At 53.6% G+C, this 19766-nt stretch overlaps 1 protein-coding gene across 2 annotated transcripts in view; it reads right to left on the bottom strand.

Annotated features, from left to right (window-relative positions):
* Positions 1-1778: 1778 nt before the first annotated feature.
* Positions 1779-19766, bottom strand: part of DGAT2 (diacylglycerol O-acyltransferase 2) — a 32891-nt gene continuing 14903 nt past the window's right edge. The window contains exons 2-8 of one of the 2 annotated variants that reach the window (XM_014468231.2): positions 19153-19281; positions 13768-13875; positions 13295-13365; positions 7454-7658; positions 6674-6848; positions 5203-5405; positions 1779-2984 (exon numbers count right to left, since the gene is read on the bottom strand). In XM_014468231.2, coding sequence (XP_014323717.1) covers positions 2830-2984; positions 5203-5405; positions 6674-6848; positions 7454-7658; positions 13295-13365; positions 13768-13875; positions 19153-19281 — 1046 coding nt within the window. In that variant the 3' untranslated portion in view covers positions 1779-2829. The remainder of the gene's footprint in view (positions 2985-5202; positions 5406-6673; positions 6849-7453; positions 7659-13294; positions 13366-13767; positions 13876-19152; positions 19282-19766) is intronic. The other variant, XM_023744222.1, reaches the window with a different exon arrangement.

Below are 19766 nucleotides of genomic sequence, written 5' to 3'. Positions count from 1 at the left end.
TGGTGGAGTGCCCTCGTGCACAGGTGTTCAACCTTCAAAAGTTAATACTGAGCACTGGCTGGTTTGGCTCTGTGGATAGAGCGTTGGCCTGCGGACTGAGGGGTCCCAGGTTCGATTCCGGTCAAGGGCATGTACCGTGGTTGCGGGCACATCCCCTGTGGGGGGTGTGCAGGAGGCAGCTGATCGATGTTTCTCTCTCATCAATGTTTCTAACTCTCTATCCCTCTCCCTTCTTCTCTTTAAAAAATCAATAAAATATATTTAAAAAAATTAATACTGAAAATAATGGCCTACGTTTGTGGGGTGACCTAGGTTAAAATCAGGACTTAGCCTGGAGCCAGAGGCTGAGGGTCACGGCTAGCCTGGCTGGGGCTGGGATGGGGCGGAGACTCATCACAATACAGGCCTTTCCTCTGTCCTAAAGGAAGTGTCTGTCCTCTGACCTTGGCTCTGTGGCCCGGGGCCTGCCTGGTGCTACAGAATTCAGTCTCTGTGGGCTTTCCCAAGGCACCTCCTTTCTCCACCCTGCTCTCCTGCCCACCTAGACACTCTGGAGAAGCCAGCTCCCCACCTTTCCAAGCGAAGCCCCATTGCAGATCTCTGGACACCTCTCTACCGCCACCTTTCCATCGTTCAAGTCAGCAATGCTGGCTCCTCTGTTGGCATTTACTGTTCTGCCCTTCAACTTCTTCTTGGCAAATTTCCAGTCACCTTTTGCATCCCGGCTCAGGTATCAGGGTTCCAGTTCAATGAGGCACCCCAGGCTGGGGTAGGGGCATCTTGTCACAGGTCTGACCACCCTGCCTATCCTCAGCTATTTCCAATGTTCGCTTCTGCTCCCAAGGAGCCCACTCACAGCTTCTGAAACAGCAGTCCCTGGGGTGGATGCATGGTGAGGACAGGCACCTAGGCAGTCCGGAAGTTGGAATGAGGTCCTTTAGTCTCAGCTGGGAAGGGTTTCCCAGGTGCTTAGCACTCACTGAACTGAATGGAATCAGAACAGAAAGATGGCATCTTATAAGACCCGGATGTGGCATGAAATCACTAGAGTGACAGCAGCCAGAGGTCTTCCCCTTTGTGGTATAACTTAGGCCAGGGGCAAGGGACACCGTGTGAGCAATCCCTGAGGACCTTTCCAGCTCAGCCTTGCCAGGACCTTGCGGCTGGACAGCAGCCCTTTAGCAGGTGTGGTAGGAGGCTGTGAGGGGGCTCCAAGCCCCCCGACATCCCGGTATTCACTCCGTCTGTAATCTTCGTGAGTGTGACCTGGGCCTCAAGATTTGTATCTAATGAAGAGAATATGGCAAAAGTGACAGGTGATCACTTCCGAGATCAGCTTATAAAAGACTGTGACTTCTGCCTGTACTCTTCTCTGGCTGATGGAGGCAGCTGCCATGCTCTGAGATATTCTATGGAAAGGCCCATATGGCGAGGAACTGAGAATGGCCTAAGAGCCGGTGAGGAAGTGAATTCTGCCAACAACCACGTGAATGACCTTCAAAGTGGACCCTCCCGGCTGACACCCTGGCTGCAGCCTTGCGAGAGGCCCTGATGCAGAGGGCCCAGCTAAGCCAGACCTCGACGACAGGCCCGCAGAAGCTGTGGACAGTGTTGTTTGAAGCCACTAAGTGTTGGACTAATTTGTTACACGGCAACAGATAATTAATACACCACACAGGGCCATGTGGGCCAAAGGAGCGCGGGGAAGGGGCCATGGCAGGGAGCTACAGTCTCCCCAAGTGTCAGGGGCAAGATGCAGATGTTGCCCCAGCAAGAACTCAGAGGACGCTCATTTTTATTTATCTGTTTAGGAATATACAAAAGTCTGACATGGTACAATGGTCTCATCAAGAGAAAACAGAACACACAGAAGAAAGGCGGGGTTTCCTCCCTGGCCCCCATCCTCCTAAAAGGCACACACATCTGACGCGTGGGTTCGGGGGGCTCCTATCCAGAAACCAATCTGATGCTCAGAAGGCCAGGCTCCTCTGTGAACAGGAAGAGGGGCCCCGTCCTCACACCTCCCCTTGGGGGTGTGGGGTTAAGCAAAACGAGGCCACCGGAAAGTATGGGCTTCCGGCCAAGGCCTGGTCAGTGCTGGGTCCACGTCACCAGCCCCCTGAGGAAAACCAGTCACTCCAAGCAGAACGTGGTAGCTGGATAATCCAAGAGACGGTATGCCTGGGCTAGCCCTGCTCTCGGCACAGGCTCATCACCACCCCCACCGTCTCTGCGGAGGCCGGTCCAGGCTCAGGGTGAAAGACTGGGGACGTGGCAGAGAGGAGAATCGCTGGAACGGTCCAGATGCCCATCACTGCTCTCTTCAAAACGGGGACAACTGTGCCTTCGAGGCTTCCCCTCGGCCAGAGGGACCAGTCCTGCCGTCAAGTCAAGGCAGCTGGGACTAGAGGTGTTTGTGTCAGGAGCGGCTTCTGCTCCTCAGCCTCCAGGGGCAAAGAGCAAGTCGTCTAACTGGCCCGGGTCACGCACGGCGGTCCTTCTTCCCCAGCCAGCCAGGCCCGCGCCTTCTCTGTAACTTCAGGAATGGAAGAAGAGGGGCTGGTTGGGAAATGCTAAAGGCCCCGAGGTGTTCGCCACCACCGAGAACAGCACACACTGGAAGGGAACAGGCCTGAAATGTTCAAGCGTTGCCCTTCCTAAAAAAGACCTAACATTTTCATGGTTTAACAAAATTATTATAATTTCTTTTAAATAACCCACAGACACCCATGACACTTCCAAATTTACAGAACAAAAAGCACTCGAGAACTTGGCGGAAAACGGCTTGCAGCGGAGCGGGGTCCTCCCGGCACCGGGCTGAGGGCTGGCTCAGTTCACCTCCAGGACCTCGGTCTCCGGGAGGCCGAAGCTGGTCTTGTGCTTGTCGAAGAGCTTCACCAGGGCCTCCATGTACATGGCGTGGTACAGGTCGATGTCCTGCTGGGTCGGGTGCTCCAGCTTGGGAATGGTGATGGGCTCACCCACTGCAGGGAAGGGGCAGAGGCCTCTGGTTAGTCCGTGCCATTTGGCCCACCCTCCCTGGGTGTTTACCCTGATGTTGATGGCAGTGACCCCGTGCTACGTGCCGACCACGTGCCAGGAACTGTGCTGAATGTGTTCTGCCTTAGGTTGTCCTTTTACAGATGAGAGGACGAAGGCCCGGGGGCACGGGAAGGGGCCTGCCCAAGGCCACAGAGCCACGAGGCAGGAAGGGGGAGGAAGCCCGGCTGCACCCCCTGCCCTCAGCTGGGAGCTCCTGTGAGGGCTGTGGGAACGGGGAACTGCTTTGCTGTGGCCCAGCCCTGGGCAAGTGACTTTGCCTCTCGGAGCCTCAGCTTCCTCACCTATCACACAGGGCTCCTGCCGCAGGGGGCTTTGCTGAGGATTCTGTGAATCATGACATGGTCTGAGAAGTGTGGTAAGTGCGGCAGAGGGAGAGGGCAACATTCATACTTCTGGGCATTGTTTTCTTTCCTAATCCTGTTTCATCTCCATACCCAACTCATCACCAAGTTCTGTCAAAGACATTTCTGGAATTTCTTCCAAGTTCTCTCCCATCTCCACTGCCATTCCCTCTATCCAAGTCACCGGCTACCCAAAAGCCTCTGGCGTGGTCTTGTGGCTTCCAATTTTACCCTTTCTAATCCGTTTTCTATCCAGAAGCCCCAAGGATCTCTTTAAAATGTAAATCCGAACCTTCCCTCCCCAAAACTATATATATATATCCGAGGCTGAAGTCATGTTTATTAGGAAAAAGGGGCATGTGATGACCACTAACGAATATCTATTGGGAAGGAGGGTGCAGGGAGTGGTTCCTAACACGCCCCAGGGACTCATTCCTGGATGTAGAGGGTGCTGGGAGCAGTATGATCATCTCCTGGCGTCTCCCCACCACCACAGGCCTGGGGGAGCCAAGCAGATGGAAGGTGAGGGTGGGGTCTCTCAGTTCCTGGAGCAGCTGGTCAGGGCCTAGAGCCCACACCTGCACTCCATGCTTTCAGAAGGCCTGGAGCTGCCCCCCGACCATCACCACAGCCTCCACAGCTTCCATCATGGGGATCTCTGGAGTTCAAAGCCCCCAAACTGAGGCCCCCCCTCTGGAGTCACCAGCTTCAGAGACCTGTCCATCAATACCATAACCTTGTCTTCCTCTACGTGGGTCACCTGTACTGGTCCTCTGTGCTCTGTTTGAGAGGACGAGGTTCACAGACAAATTCTGTAGCTCTCTGCCTTTCTCCTTAACACCTTCTCCAATCCCAAGCAAGTCGGCTAAACCACACTCACCATAGTGGTCCCAGCTTTCCACTATTAAAGTGAAAACCAAATTCCTTCACGATGCCCACAGGACCCCATCCCTGGCCAGCCACCCCAAGCATGAAAACGTCTCTGCTGCCTCACAGAGAGCAGAGATGGATGGGAGAGTCTAGGTCACATGACCCGAAATGCAGGAAGTCAGTCTCCGTGTAAAGTACAAAACAGCATACCCGGCTCTGATCATTCAGAGTATCTATGTGAGCTTTGGCCCCTCAAGTCCATAGCCTGTGGCCCACACGCTCCTGTGTGATCTCCAGCTTGTGAACCATTAACACACACACAACCCCCTACAAGAGATAATTCTTTGGAATCCTCTACACGATCCCAAATAAACCCAGAACAACATAGCTGAAGGCCAAGGGCAGCCAGTTTTTTGCAACACTTTTCACAGGACTATGCTCTCCAGTCATGTTTTCTTTCTGTTCCTCAAAACTCTACACAGTCTTGCTTTGGGAACTTCACTTAGGCTATTGTTTCTGACAAAAACTCCCTCCTCCCACCTCTTTTGCTGGATAATTCTTATTCAGCTAACAGTCTAAGAGTCACCTCCTCCCTGGGGTCCACTATGATCCCCCGAGCATGCCGCACATCCCGCTCATAGCCCCTGTTGATCTTTGCTCTAATAGGATCTTCCCTGATAGACTGCTGGGCTCTGCAAACACAGAACTGCTGGGTCTTGTTTTGTCAGCACAGCTTGGCTCACAGTAATAAAACTCTACCCCATCACCCCACCCCCATCTCCACCAATAATCCCCCTATGGCAGCACCCACATGTCCTCCTGGTTTAGAGCATGGACATCAGAGCCAGGTGGCCTGGATTTGAATCCAACTCCACCACTAACTCGCTGTGGCCCCCCAAGTTCAGGGTCTTCAAGTAGGGAGGCTCACCGACAGTGGTGATGGGCTTGGAGTAGGGCACCAGCCCCCAGGTGTCAGAGGAGAAGAGGCCTCGGCCGTGGAAGATGCACGGGGCGAAGCCAATGTACTTCTGGAACTTCTTCTGGACCCATCGGCCCCAGGAGCCCTCCTCAAAGATCACTTGCTTGTAGACCTCATTCTCTCCGAACGAGTAGGTGGGAACCAGGTCAGCTCTGGAAGGGAGAGGCCAGGCCTGTCACTCCCCAGTCACTGGCTTCAGTTCCTCCTGTCAGCCCTAGAGGCCCTGGACACTAGCCAAGCTCCCCTCCCCCAGGGCTGTGCCAGAACCCCCGGGGGGTCCCCAACGTGTGTCCCCTCACTACCAGGTTCAGATGGGCCCTCTGCTCCCTGCTAGTGACTGGGGAGCATGTCAGAACTTTGGGAGCACTGGGCAAAGGGAAGGCGGAGGGCCCTGCTCTAGCAGGCCTGGTCTCTCTCATCCTCCAGGCCTGCCTCTGCTGGAAAGCTCTCCCTGTCCCACACCCAACCAAGGTCTCTCTCAGTTCCATGTCACAGGCCTCAACACACCGTGTTGTCGCTGTCTGTCCCTTCATACTTCCCCCTGCCCTGAACACATGGACTGGGTCTGAATGGTCGTGTGCCCAGGGCCTGGCACAGGCTGGGCCTGAAGAGTAGCCTCTTCTAGAGCCTGGGGTAAGGTCCTGAGAGGACAGAGAGGAGTGGTGGGTGGGGCCCAAATGGTTAGCGCCATCCCTAACTTGTGGTTGACTGCAGGCTACATCCTCTCCCACTCCAGGTCTGCCATCGCTGGAGGTCTGTCACCTCAAAGCCCTCCTCCTGGGGTTGCCCAGAGCACAGAGATGGGAAGAAAACAGTGGACCTGGAGTCCAGAGAGCTTAGCACTGCATTTTACAACGTGACCCCCCACTGGGCCACTTAGCCTCACTCGGTTTCCTCAGGTGGGAAATAGGACGTCACCACCGGCAGGGTTGCTGTGGCATCCAAGGGGACTGAGAAGTGAATGTGCTCTGTCCAGTGACATGTGCTGAACAGGTGGCTACATAGAATGTGCCTCTGGTTTTCTAGAAAAGGTCACAGACACCCAAGCTGCCCAGCTCCTGTCCACCTGCCCTTAGCATCACCCCTCCGGGGAGCCTCGCTGCTGTTTCCAACCACGCCACCCTCATTTCTGTTAGCAGCAGGACACAGTTTTGGCCCCAGGGCATTGTCCTATGTATGATCCTGGCCTCTCAGCCCACCTGCGAGGGCTCAGGGGACACAGGCCGCACCTCTGCCCTACTCAGATGCCAAGGCTATTCTTGGACAACTTGGCCTGAAACTCTGGGCTCCACTCTCCCCTCCCCCGCCACAGAACAGTGAACGCTCTTCTGTGCCTTCCTGGCGTCTGGGCCTCCAGGAGCCAAGGAGCTGCTGACAGTGTGTACGTTGCGTGTTTGTGTGTGTGCACGGAGGCACTCACCCATGTCGCAGGGCCAGCTTCACAAAGCCCTTGCGGTTGCGCAGGGTGACCGCATTCTTGCCGGGCATGGAGCTCAGAGACTCCGCTGCGCCCCCCACTACGATGATGATGGCATTGCCACTCCCGTTCTTTGAAAGCAAGTAGTCTATGGTGTCCCGGTTCACAGGGCAGATGCCTGGGAGGAGGGAAGACACACCGTCAGGGCTCCCCATGTCTCCCACCACACAGTCATGTTTAAGCAGGCTTGGGCCCCAGACCTAACCCTTTCTCTTCGAAGTTGCACCCCATAGTTGGCCCTATGTAAGCTACTCTTTTTCTGAGCCTTGGCTTACTTATCTGTAAAATGGGGATAACGATACAAGGTTGTTTAGGTAATTCATTCATCTGGCAAATACTGCCTGAGGTCTTAAGTCTGCCAGGCGGATGCCAGGTGCTGGGAAGCCCAGTGAATCAGGCTGCTGGGGGTCACGGTGGTCGGGGGAACAATGACAGTGCCATGGACAACAATCGGGTTGTGCAGAGGGCAGCACGGGGCTGGGGTACCCAGAAAAGGGGCCAGAGAAGGCTTCCTAGGGAAGATGCTACCCACGTTGAAGGTTGAAGACTTAGGCACAGCTCTCCTGCTCAGCCTTGACCCGCAATGCCTGCAGCAGGCTGCGTCGCTCAGCACGGGACCAGTGTGGGGTATTGGCTTCCTGGCCAACCTGTCCTCTGGCTCAGTGGAGAGGCTCAGGTCTTGACAGTGGGGCACAGTAAGGACAAGCAGCCCTGGAGTCTCACCTCCGGACATCAGGTACTCCCTCAGCACTGGCATCCGGAAGTTGCCGGCCAGCGTGGCCAGGTAGGGCCTTATGCCGGGGAACTTCTTGCTCACTTCCGTGGCCTCTGTGCTGAAGTTGCAGAAGGCACCCAGACCCATGATGCCGTGGGGGTGGTAGCCAAAGATGTAGTTCCTGGTGGTCAGCAGGTTGTGAGTCTTCACCAGCTGCAGGGGAAAAAAGCTTGGGTGAGAGGAAACTGGCCAGGGGGCGGGGTCCTGAGCACACCCAGAAGGTCCAGGAGAGGCTGGCTTTGCCATACCCCCTGGGACTCTGGGCCTCAAGGACTGGAGTGACTCTCCACACCTGACCTCAGACTCCTCATCACTGGGCCACAGTGCCAGGGGCTCGTCAGCTGCCATTTGGACAGCAAGTCCCCGGGAGGGGGAAGGGAAATTTCCCCTTTGACCCCTTTATTTCTCCAGCCAAATGCACCAGGTCCTCTTATTCGCACTCAGCTAGCCTCCTGTCTCCCTTCCCCCTGGGCCAGCCTCCTGACCACAGCAGAATGACTATTCTACAACCCAATGCAATCCCTGTACCTCTCTAGTTCCCACTGGGGTCAAGTCCAAGTCCTAGTCTGGCCGGAGAAGAGAGAGTGCAGCCTGCCTGAATGGAAACTCCCTTCCAGGCAGCCAGGTTCTACTTGGGCTCTGATGCCAGAAGGACAAGGACAAGAACAGCTCTTGTGCCAGCCACAGTGTGTGTGTGTGGGGGGGGGGGGGGGCGAGTAAGGGAGGGGCAGCTGTGCAGTAGGGCAGCTGACCTGTGGTACTTTCAACAAACCTGTCCTGGGATGCTCTAAGGCAGTGAGGGCGAACCTATGACACGCGTGTCAGAGGTGACACTCGAACTCATTTTTTTGGTTGATTTTTCTTTGTTAAATGGCATTTAAATATATAAAATAAATATCAAAAATATAAGTCTTTGTTTTACTATGGTTGCAAAGAGCAAAAAATTTCTATATGTGACACGGCACCAGAGTTAAGTTAGGGTTTTTCAAAATGCTGACACGCCGAGCTCAAAAGGTTCGCCATCACTGCTCTAAGGAATGATTGGCTTCCCCAGGGGCCACCTCCTGCCCTGCAGGGTGGGGTGGCTGGTGCAAAGTTTCCCTAAACCCTGAGCAACAAGAGGCACCTACCTAGCATTACAACAAACATAATGGAGGGAAGGTGCAGAGAGGGGTGGAGAGTACTGGTATTTTGTTCAGAAAGCATCGCTTTTTTTCTGATTAGAAAAATAATGAGTATCACAGAGAATTTTCAAAATACAGAAAATTCAAAAAAAAAGAAAAGAAATCAAAAGCACCTGTCATACCTCCATCCAGCTAAATCACTCTGTGTTGAGTCCTTTTACTACTCAAACATACACATACTTTTTTAAAAAATCACAAAATTGAGATTATACGGTTGGTGTCATTTTTATATAATTTCCAACCAAGTATTATCATGCCCTATCTATTTTTCCTTATCAAATTTCCTCAGTAACATATCTTCTCATGGCTGTATTATTCTATCATGCAGCTATGCTACATGTAATGGAACTATAACCAAACCCCTACTGATGGACCTTTAAAAAGCTTCCAAAACTTCCCTCAGAAATAATGCTTCCATATGGAACAGAGTGTGGATTCTCAAAGGGAAGGCGGGGGAGGGTGGGTGGGAGGGAGATAATCAACCAAAGACCTTGAATGCATAACCCATGGACACAGACAATAGGGTGCTGAAGGCCTGGGGTGGCAGGGATGGGGGGGGGCTGGGGGGGTTAATGGGGGGGGGAAGGGAGACATATGTAACACTTTCAATATAAAGAATTATTTAAAAAAGAAAAAACAATGCTTCCATGAATACCTTATTTATATCTACATGTCTGATTATCATTTTTAAAAATGTGTTTTTAGTCAGGGGCAGGCAAGAAGGGGTTAACAGGGAAAAAAGGGGACATATGTAATACTTTCAACAATAAAGATTTCTTTACAGCCCTAACCAGTTTGGCTCAGTGGATAGAGCGTCGGCCTGGGGACTCAAGGGTCCCAGGTTCGATTCCGGTCAAGGGCATGTACCTTGGTTGCGGGCACATCCCCAGTAGGGAGTGTGCAGGAGGCAGCTGATCGATGTTTCTCTCTCATTGATGTTTCTAACTCTCTATTCCTCTCCCTTCTTCTCTGTAAAAAATCAATAAAATATATATTTTTTAAAAAAGATTTTTTACAAAATATATGTTTTTATTGATTTCAGAGAGAGGAAGGGAGAGGGTTAGAAACATCTAACCGGGAACTGAACCAGCAACCTCCTGGTGCAGGGGCTGACACTCAACCACAGAGCCACACAGGCTGGGCTGATTATTTTCCTGAGACAAACTTTAATGAAACCAATCAGCTGTGCTTTTCCGGGGCCTGGGTTGTGGATGTGTCACCTGGTGGCTCTTTCAATCATTTTCCCCGTCTCCCAAGCCTCTGCCTGGTGGGGCATTTGGTGAAATGCGGTGCCTTGGAGCACTGTGCAGTACCCAGGAGCATGCAGGCACCTGGCACAGCTTTGATCTCAGTGTGCCACACTCTCCGCCCCTCAGGGCTGGACAGAGTGTCCATCCTGCAGAGAGGACACTGCTGATAAAGGCTCTGTTGACATGCCTGCTCTTGTGTCCCCTGACTGTTTCCTAGGACAAAGTCTCAGTTCCAGGGGGTGGCCAGGCCAGGCTACTGGCTCATGTGAGCCTGGAACACATTCCTGGCAGTCACTCCTCACACCCTGCCAGTCAGGGCAGGAAAGGCACTCAGATAGGCTTGTGTCACCCTGGTACCATACAGAGGGCACCTCGGCACCAGAGAAGAGCAGAGATGTGCCTGAGCTCACACGGCAGGGCGCGGTGGCAGAGAAACCCAGGACTGAGAACCTGGGTCCTGAAGCAGACGGCCTTGGTTCCTATACCAGCCCTGATACTGACGCGCTTTGTGAACTTGGGGCAGTCCCTCTTCTCTGGGCCTCAGTAGGCCCATCTGTGAACTGAGGCAGATGGACAAACAGAGGATCCTAAGCTCAGAGCCTGGCCCCTTAGGTGAGGGCCCCAGTAGAGAGCACAGAGTCCACAGTTCCTCACAATTAACCATAATTTACCACTTTTTATCATAGGTGCAGCTCCGTTTGCACATGAGACTAATGAGGCTCAGTGAGCTTGATAAAGTGTGCCTCTGGTCCCATGAACCGAAAGTGACAAAGTCTAGCAGGACCCATTAGACGGTGAGCTCACCTGAGGGCAGGGGCCAGGGCTGACTCTTCTGTGTCCCCAAGCCCAGCACTGTGCGGGGAGCAACAACTGATGCTCAGTGAATGGAGTGACAGAGCAAGAACTCAACCCAGGTCTCCAACGGCAAAGCAGAGAGAGGGAGACCCGGGAAGTGGGGCTCAATCCAATGGGGAGATCCGGGACTGAATCTCTCCCAGAGAAACAAGCAGTAGGAATTGAGTGGGAAATAACCTAGAGCCTGGATTCTAGTACTAATGCTGGGTGGACTCGCTGTGCAACCTGGACCAGTCCTTGCCCCTCTTTGGGACTATTTCCTCACCTCCAAAATGATGCAACATTCTCCTATGATGCAACAGTCTCCTAGCAACAACAGCCTTGAATCCTCAGGAAAAGGGAGGAGTGAGAACCCTGACGCTGAAGTTTCTGGTAAAAGTGGGTTCAGGATGGGTAGGCAGAAGGAGCTGGCCCCAGGGGACCCCCCCCCACAAACACACACACAATATTGGGTGCAGTGGAGGAATGTGGGGGTCAACCAGCCACCTCCCCCAGGCAGCAAGCAGGACGTCTCAGTCACTGACTCACGACAGCAAACACACACCGCCCTGTGACATGCACACTTTCACACTCACACACGCTGCCACCACGCTTCCAACCCCATTGCTCTCTGCTGGGTTACCTCAGCAGCTAGGGTGTGCCGGGGCCGGGGTGCTGAGTGAGCTGGCCAGACAGGTCTTTCCCCTGCAGGAAAAACCTTCAGGATTCTGCCAGACTTACCCACAATCCACCAGTCACCCAAATGCACCAGGGCCCAGATGCCTCTGCCTTGCCAAGCTAGCTTGCAGCCCACAGGCAGGGGGACAGAGATGAGGCTGACAGCCAGGCCGTGCCACTATTTATTCTGCCAGGACCTGGAGGTTGGCCCCAGAGAAGAGAAGACAGGCGCTCAGAAGACCAGTGTGGAGGTCCCAGAGCAGCTAATGGTGCAGCAGGCAGGAAACCCAGAGACCAATTTGGTCTAAACTTGCTTCATAAGGGGAGACTGAACCCTGCAAGGGACGGTGCCTCATGCAGGGTCAGTCTGGGCCTTCCTGCCTCTGTCCCCCAATACTGCAGGAGGCCTGAGTGTCTGCCCAGCTTTATTCCCCACGGCCCTGCTGCACAGGGAGGCAGTGTGCTGTGGTGGCAGGAGCCCAGACTTCGAGGCCAGATAGCAATTAGAATCTTGGCTCCACCCCTCACTAGCCTCAGTCAGCGTTGCTACTCTGACCTTCAGTTTCCTTTTTTTGTAAAAAAAGGATAAAGTTAGTGCCCCTTATAGAGTGCCAGGCGGGTTAAAGTAGACTCCTCATGGTGGGGGAGGGGGGAGGTGCTGGCTCCTAGAAGTCTCCCCATAGATGGAGGTCCTCCCTCTCCACGCCACAGGCTTCTCCTCCAACGTGGGTGCCTACGCTCTCATGGTCCCTGCCTCTTCAGTGCTGCTTGTCTTTGGGATGGAGTTGTAGGGGCAGCTTCTCCAGGAGCCTTCCCCAGGCACTTCAGCAACTAGGGTCTCACTCTCCTTTCACTGCACTTCTCATTTCCTGGGCCTTAATTCCCATGGCCATGACCCCCAGTGACCCACCTGGGACTGGCTGAGAGAAATGCTGTTTCCATAGGAGTTTCCCAAAGAAAGCACGCCCCTCACACCTATTGTTATCCTTGGTTCAGTGCTATCCTTGGTTCAGGCCAGATGAACTTGGACTACACTTAAGTATTGCTCTTGATAAATGCCCTCACATTTAAAAAAATACATATCTCTTTATTGATTTCAGAGAGGAAGGGAGAAGGAGAGATAGAAACATCAATGATGAGAGAGAATCATTGATCGGCTGCCTCCTGCACACCCCCTACTGTGGATCGAGCCCGCAACCCAGGCATGTGCCCTTGGCCGGAATTGAACCTGGGACCCTTCAGTCTGCAGGCTGACACTCTATCCACTGAGCCAAGCTGGCCAGGGCATATGCCCTCACATTTTAAGTTATGCCTTTAATATTCACAGAGAGGCAGACAAACAACGACCATAATATCTGCTATTTCACCTGCTCCTTATGTCACTCAGGATCTCAGTGTCTGAAACATCTTTTAGATCCAAGTACCAGAACAAGTCTTATTTACCCAAGGGACTAGTAAGCTTCTTCTTTCCCAAAAACAAGAGCCAACAACTATCATGTTTCCCCTTTTGCCTTGGTTGCCAGGAAGCTCAGAGCTAATGATGAAGTTCAACCACCATAACTTTGTTGACCATTATGGCTGAAATAATAAAATAATGAAAATTTTTTTCATTATTTTTCCCCCCAAGTCTTGATTTTTCTATTTACTTGGTATGACATTATATGCCTCCTAAATTGCTCAAATCCTGCATAAATCGGGGAAGAGTATAAACAGACGCTCGTAGTGGGAGATGTCACATGGTTCACCTCAGCATGTGTGGTCACTGTGGATGGGTAGGTTAAGGCTAGAATTCACATTTCCCACCCAATCCCACCCTCCCAAGATAATACCCCAAAATCTTTACCTGGATGGGAAAGTAGTCTCGAAAGTAGCGCCACACAGCCCAATTTCGGACCCACTGTGACCTCCTGCCACCTTCCAGAGAACAAAATACAGTGTTGGGAAGGTGTGGGAATCAGGGAGGGTGATGTTTGGGCAAGAAGACAAGACACAGCCAGTGCGAAACACAGTGGGTGACTATCCCCCGCCCCCATGCAGCATCTTTTCCTCCTCCCCCCTTCCCGCTGGGCCCCTTGCCACGCTCATTCCCTCGTATTATGCACACCCTTGATTGAGCGTGAGCTCCTATGAGGACCAGGATGGCTCCTTTGAAGCGCTTTTAACCCCTCCCTCCACCCACTCCCTGGCCTAGCCCGGTGTGTTTTACACAGTAGATGTTAAGTGAAAAGAGGCAACACCCACAGTGAGGAACCCCAGCTTGTGCAAGAGGGGGGCTCCTAGGGCGAGGGTGTGGGGCAAGGAGACCCAGGCCCTTACCTTTCTTGGGCGTGTTCCAGTCAAACACCAGCCAGGTGAAGTAGAGCACAGCGATGAGCCAGCAGTCGGTGCAGAACGTGTACATGAGGATGACGGTGCAGGCCACTCCTGGTGGGCAGGCAGATGGCCACAGGTTAGGCCCTGTCCTCCCTGGGTGGGCCTCCGTCTCCCCTGGGCAAAGGCTCACTGAGCGACTGAATGAACGTTTACCATGGTGCTAAGCTAGGCACAACCAAGGCCATGGGCATAACCTGGGGAGGAATCAAGGCCAAGGGCATCTCCGAGATCCTGGCGTTGAGGGACAGGTGGGCTCCATGTTGCCCGGCAATAGCGTTGGAGATGAACTTCAGCTTCTTGTGAAGCTGTGCATAGAGCTGTTCTTTTTGTCTTCTCCTTGCATGCTCTCCCCACGCCAGTGCCCAGCACAGTTACTATGGACAAGGGAGGGACCTACCAAGTGCCTCCACCCCCCAGGGCCTGGGCTGAGCCACTGTCTCAGTGTGAGGCAGGGTGACTTTGACACCATTTCAGAGGTGAGAACACTGAGGCTCCGGAGTGGTGGTGGTAGGAGGGTAACTTGCCCAAGGTCACCCAGCAAGACAGTGGCACAGCCAGGATTCAAACCATCATCTGCACCGGGCTTTAGTTATTTACCAAAAATTAGAAGCCCCAGACTGCCACTAGAGCAGTGGTTCTCAACCTTCTGGCCCTTTAAATACAGTTCCTCATGTTGTGACCCAACCATAAAATTATTTTCGTTGCTACTTCATAACTGTAATGTTGCTACTGTTATGAATCGTAATGTAAATATCTGATATGCAGGATGGTCTTAGGCGACCCCTGTGAAAGGGTCATTCGACCGCCAAAGGGGTCGCGACCCACAGGTTGAGAACCGCTGCCCTAGAGGGACATGAGAGCGGAGGATTCCTGCCCCAGGAGGAGGGCTGGCCACCTCCTACGTGAGGAAGTGCCAGGTGGCCCCAGGCCAAAGCCCGGAGCCCATCAGCCCCACCTCTCAAACCCCCAGCAGGATACCAAGAAGCCTGCCTGGGGCCAGCTTTCCTGTGTTCACTTTGTTCTGGGCCTGCTGGCCACAAGGTTGAATGACCTGGCACTTGGCATGGAGAGAAGGAAAGGCCATGCCAAGCCTGGTTTACCTCCTGGCTCAACCCTAGATGCCCTCAGCAGGCTTCTCTCTGTCCAATTTCCCAGCCTCAGAAGCTCAGACTTCAGCTCTTCAAGACTGTTCCCCAACATGATACTACCCTCCCGTGTGGCTCTCACCTCTGAATTCTCTACCCGAGGGGGCCATCACTTCTTTGCCCCCTAGCCTCAGCACAGGGCCAGGCGCAGCGGGTACGCATGCTTGGTAGAAGCAGGCCTGTGTCCAGTACCCTCTCCACTGCCCTGGCTGCCTGCCCACCCTCTGCTGGTCAGGGGCGCTCTAGGGCTGCCTGGCTAGGGATGCCATACTCTCTTCTTCCTGCTGAGCCTCCCCTGGTTTCCCAGACACAGACTCTCCACAGTCTCAGGGCAGGAAAATGGCCGTCCCTTGTCATTCAGAATCTAGTCCTGCTCTCGACTCCTGAGCTAGCCTCTCCCCAAGGCGACTGAAAGCAGCACAACTGTCCGGGGAGGGGCGGTGCACACAGAGGGACCAGGTGTGCCGTTTTCAGGACCAGCTTAGGAGCGTGACGTCACAGACAGGGAAGATGCGTCTCTAGGGAAGCCTCTGCTGCCCACGAAACCCTGGTAGAGGCAAACTGTGAAGCACTTTGGTGAGTGGCCATGTCTCACTCACACTGTTGAGCCGTTTGCCACTGGTCCCCTTTCTTGGGCCTGGGAAAGAGCCAGTAGGTACTCCAGCTCCTAAAGAAGCCAGGTGGGCACTCCAGGTGGGCCTGGGCGGGGCGGTGAGGTTCCAGCCAGGGGCCGAGCAGCCTGGAAACCTGCTGTCATCAAAGCTAATTCTCCTGATGGGTAGCAGGACTAGAGAGGCTGAGCCCCAGGCCCACCCTAGAGGTCTGGGCTCTCTGCGAAGGTGGGAGTCCCTACCCACTATCCTCACTCCTGGCTCAGGCAGCCTGGATGGAGGAAAAGAGAACAGGTGGAGAGTCTGGAGACTGTATCCCAGTTCAGGACTTTCTCAGCGGGGGTCCCACTCCCCCTGCTCCCCCTGTGGCCACAGCCCCCCTCACAGCACTCATCGTCTGCCTCCCCCACCAGACTCCTTCCAGCAGCTGGCCCTTGAGCCTCTGAGCTCCTTGGGAGCTGGAACTGGGTCAGATTAACCTCTCCAGCCCCCGCAAACAACACAGGAAAGGCTTACTGAGCAAAAATGAACTAAACCATGGAATGACCTTCCTTTATCAGAGCCTAATCCTACTTTTCGGACAATGGGCTCCCTGCTCTACCCTTGTAGGTCACAGGGCTGCAGAGGAACCAGTGCTGCGGTCTCTGGGACGTAAACAACTGCTTCAAGGCCCCACTGGCTTCAGTGTGGACGGGTCAGGGCCACCTGCACACTCCCCCCCCCCCCGCCCCTCCCCACATCTCAGAGAAGCTCCTGAGACCCGGAGGCCCGTGAGCAGGGCCGAGAGGCAGCAGAGGGTCTGTGAAGAGCACGAACATGCTCTTCCATGAAACCCTGGCCCTGCCACTCACAGGCCGCTGCCCATCCCTGACCCTCAACCTCCTCACAGGGTGCTGGGAAGATGACATAAGACGGCGTGTGAAGAGGACTTAACACACAGTTAAATGTCCAATCAAAAGACTCATGGCCCTGGATGGGGGAAAAGGACATCTTAATTCTTACCCATCTCTTATGGAAACTCAGTATTTCCTTCATTTACAAATGTAAGAGACCACAGGAGCAGTAGCAGTGCTGTTGACAGTGACACCAATAGAAAACAAAGGTGTTTTCATCACATTTATAGCAGGTACAGATATCTTGAAAAATCACTTATTCGCATCACTACTTAAGAGTCAGAGGAATGATTAGTCCTGCTGCTAGATCTTTTTATTTACTATAATAACAAAAAGCACAGATGGGTTACTATATGTCTAATTTGATTTCTTAATGTGTGTTTACTTATATTTCAACATCCTCAGTTTTCTGTATCAGTGGCTTCCTTTTAAGTCCAATGTACTTAGTATTACACATTTAAAAGCATTGAGAGACGTTTGCAGCCTCGATCAGAATGCCAGAGGAGTCTACGCAGAAATATGGTGAAGTGGCTCTGTGCCAGAGGGAGGCCGATGGGCCACAGCAGCCTCTGCCAGCAGAGTTGGGTGGCAGCGGGAGGGAGAGGCGGGGTGCTCAGGGCAGTAATTAGCAGCATTTCAGCCAACCTGCCCATCCAACCAGGCGTGGCTCCCACCTACAGGAGGGCGTTGGGAAGATGCTGGGCCGGTTTCTGGGCTGTGGTTGGGTTTGGTGGATTGTTAACCTACAGCTCGGGGCCAGTGACGGTCGTGTGCTGCGTGGGCTGGGGTTCTACCAGCTGCTCAGTTCCCCATCAGCCACGCTCTGACCCACTACGACAGGGAAAGTGGCGGCTCCTCAGCGCAAATGGGGACTGAGGGAGCTGGTGCATCAGAGGCAGGGATCTGGGAGGCTGGGGTCCATGGTGTCTTCTCTTGGTCCCACTTCCTTCTCTTGTGATTCTGGCCAAGGCTCTGCCCCCACTGGGCCTACCTACTTCCTGCCTGAAAATGGAGGGGATACACTGCTCTCTACTCTAAGATTCTAAATAAGTAGCCGCATGCAGGCTGAGATGGGGGCTTGGGCCCCGAGGGAGCCAGTTTAATTGGTTCTATTCCCTGGACCAGTAGTTCTCTCTCTCTCTCTCTTTTTTTTTTAAATATTTTATTGGTTTTTCACAGAGAGGAAGGGAGAGGGACAGAGAGCTAGAAACATTGATGAGAGAGAAACATCGACCAGCTGCCTCCTGCACAATCCCCACTGGGGATGTGCCTGCAACCAAGGTATATGCCCTTGACCGGAATCGAACCTGGGACCCTACAGTCCGCAGGCCGACGCTCCATCCACTGAGCCGAACCGGCCAGGGCTCTTTCTCTTTTTGAGGCCATATGTCCCTGTAAGAATCTGGGGACAGCAATTGCCTTTCACCCAGAAAAATATGCACAAACTGTCACATAGAATTTTGCATTTAATGTCAGGGGTTCGTGGACCCTCTAAAGTCCACTCTTGGGTCTAAAGATGAAGACCAGCTGTTTCAGAGTCTCACTGAACCTTCGTGAGTTTCTAATCACTCACTTGTGAAGTGAGACGTCAAGGAAAGACAGAGCAGGTGCTGGTACATTGTGGGGGTTTGATACATAGCACCCCTCTGCCCTGCAAAGGGAGGGAGGGGCGGCACAGAGCTGCCTGGAAATGTGGTCTCCGAGGCCCCTGTGTCCCTGGAAGAACAGCTGCTCAGCGCTGACAGGGGAACTCCTGATCATCCCCATTAGATGGGATAGTTCTGAAGGGTGGACACCCACAGGGACTCGCCCACAGGTGCTGGAATGTACTCCATGCTGCTCTGCAGCAGGTTTGTCTGCCTGTGAGCTGGGAAAGCCACTTATTATGCTAGAGACACGGGGACCTGGGGAAGAGAAGAGGCTGCTGGGAGGGCAGGGCCTACCCCAGGCATGGGGCCTCTCCTCCGCCCACACAATCGGTGATGTCCTGCCCCTGGTCTGGATGGCAACCAGGGGGAGAGGGCATCAACCAGGACTTGCAGAAGCAGCGACCCAAGCACTGACGTGGGAGGTGTTGAGAGAGAGGAGGGAGCATTGGACGGGGCCTGCGTTCAGAGGGGGTGAGTGAGGGCCCACTGGGACCAGGCCCTGTACCAGCTGCTCTCCTTCCTTATCTTGAATCTCCACAAAAGCCATCTGAATTGGGCAGCATTTTCTGCACATTCAAAATGAGGAAACTAAGTTTCAGGCAGCTCAGAACCTGCGTAAGGGCACAGAGCTGGTTTGTGGTAAAGTCAGGGTTCAAACCCAGCATCACAGCCCCCGAAGGCAAAGCAACATACCTGCCAGAAAATGTCTGCTGGAGGCAGGGTGGCACATGGGGAAAACATAGGTTTTGGGGTCCTATAGATGTGAATTCAAATCTGTGTGACTTTGGACAAGTTACTTACCTTCTCTGAGACCTGGATTTCCCATCTGTAAAATGGGAACCAGACCACCACCTCCCACTGACTCTCACGGAGTCCTCCCACATGCCTGGGGTAGAGCACTGAATCTGGGACCCAGAAGGTGGTAAGTAGGAGGATGCTCTTTCCCCGTCCCCTGCAGAGCAGAGCTCCTGCTCTAACCTATGTGGGGAAGTGGCCCCTGCCTCCCCTCCCCCTCGAAGGCCCAGCTTACCCAGCACGAGGAAGGACAGGACCCATTGTAGCACCGAGATGACCTGTAGCTGCTTTTCCACTTTGGACCTATTGAGCCAAGTAACGGAGAAAAGATCCTGGAGGGCAGAGAGGATGCTGGAGCCGGTGCCTGCAACAGGGGGGAGACGTCAGCCTGCTGCCCCCCTTCTCTCCAGCCTCAGAGTCCCCAACACCAACCCGCCTCCCACAGGCCCCTTCCTAGATGGGAGAGGAGCACAGGCCACAAAATCACACATGAGTTGGAATTCTAGCCCTGCCACCCAGTAGCTACAAATTCTGGGCTGTTCACATGCCTCCCTGGACCCCAGTGTTTAGACAAACCCAATGGGAATGGTGTCCCCTCAGAGGGTTTTGGAGACCAAATGAGGAAGCCAACGAGGCTGGGGGAGGCTCTCCATCACTGCCGGTTCTCTTCCTTCCCTCCACCCCCATCAAACTCCTGTCCTACCCTTTATCTGGATCTAGTACAAATATTTAACCTTTGCTATCTGTCTGTGAGGCCAAGGACAGAGGTTCAACATCCAATTTGCAATGTTTTTGCCCCATCTGTACTTTGAGCACTCTGAATCCCTACCCCACCCCCTTGTCCCCAGG

The sequence above is a fragment of the Myotis lucifugus genome, unplaced genomic scaffold (genome assembly GCF_000147115.1).
Source record: "Myotis lucifugus unplaced genomic scaffold, Myoluc2.0 scaffold_437, whole genome shotgun sequence".
Taxonomy (NCBI): Eukaryota; Metazoa; Chordata; class Mammalia; order Chiroptera; family Vespertilionidae; genus Myotis; species Myotis lucifugus.
Note: the sequence above shows the minus strand (reverse complement) of the source record. Positions and strands in the feature narration are given on the sequence as shown.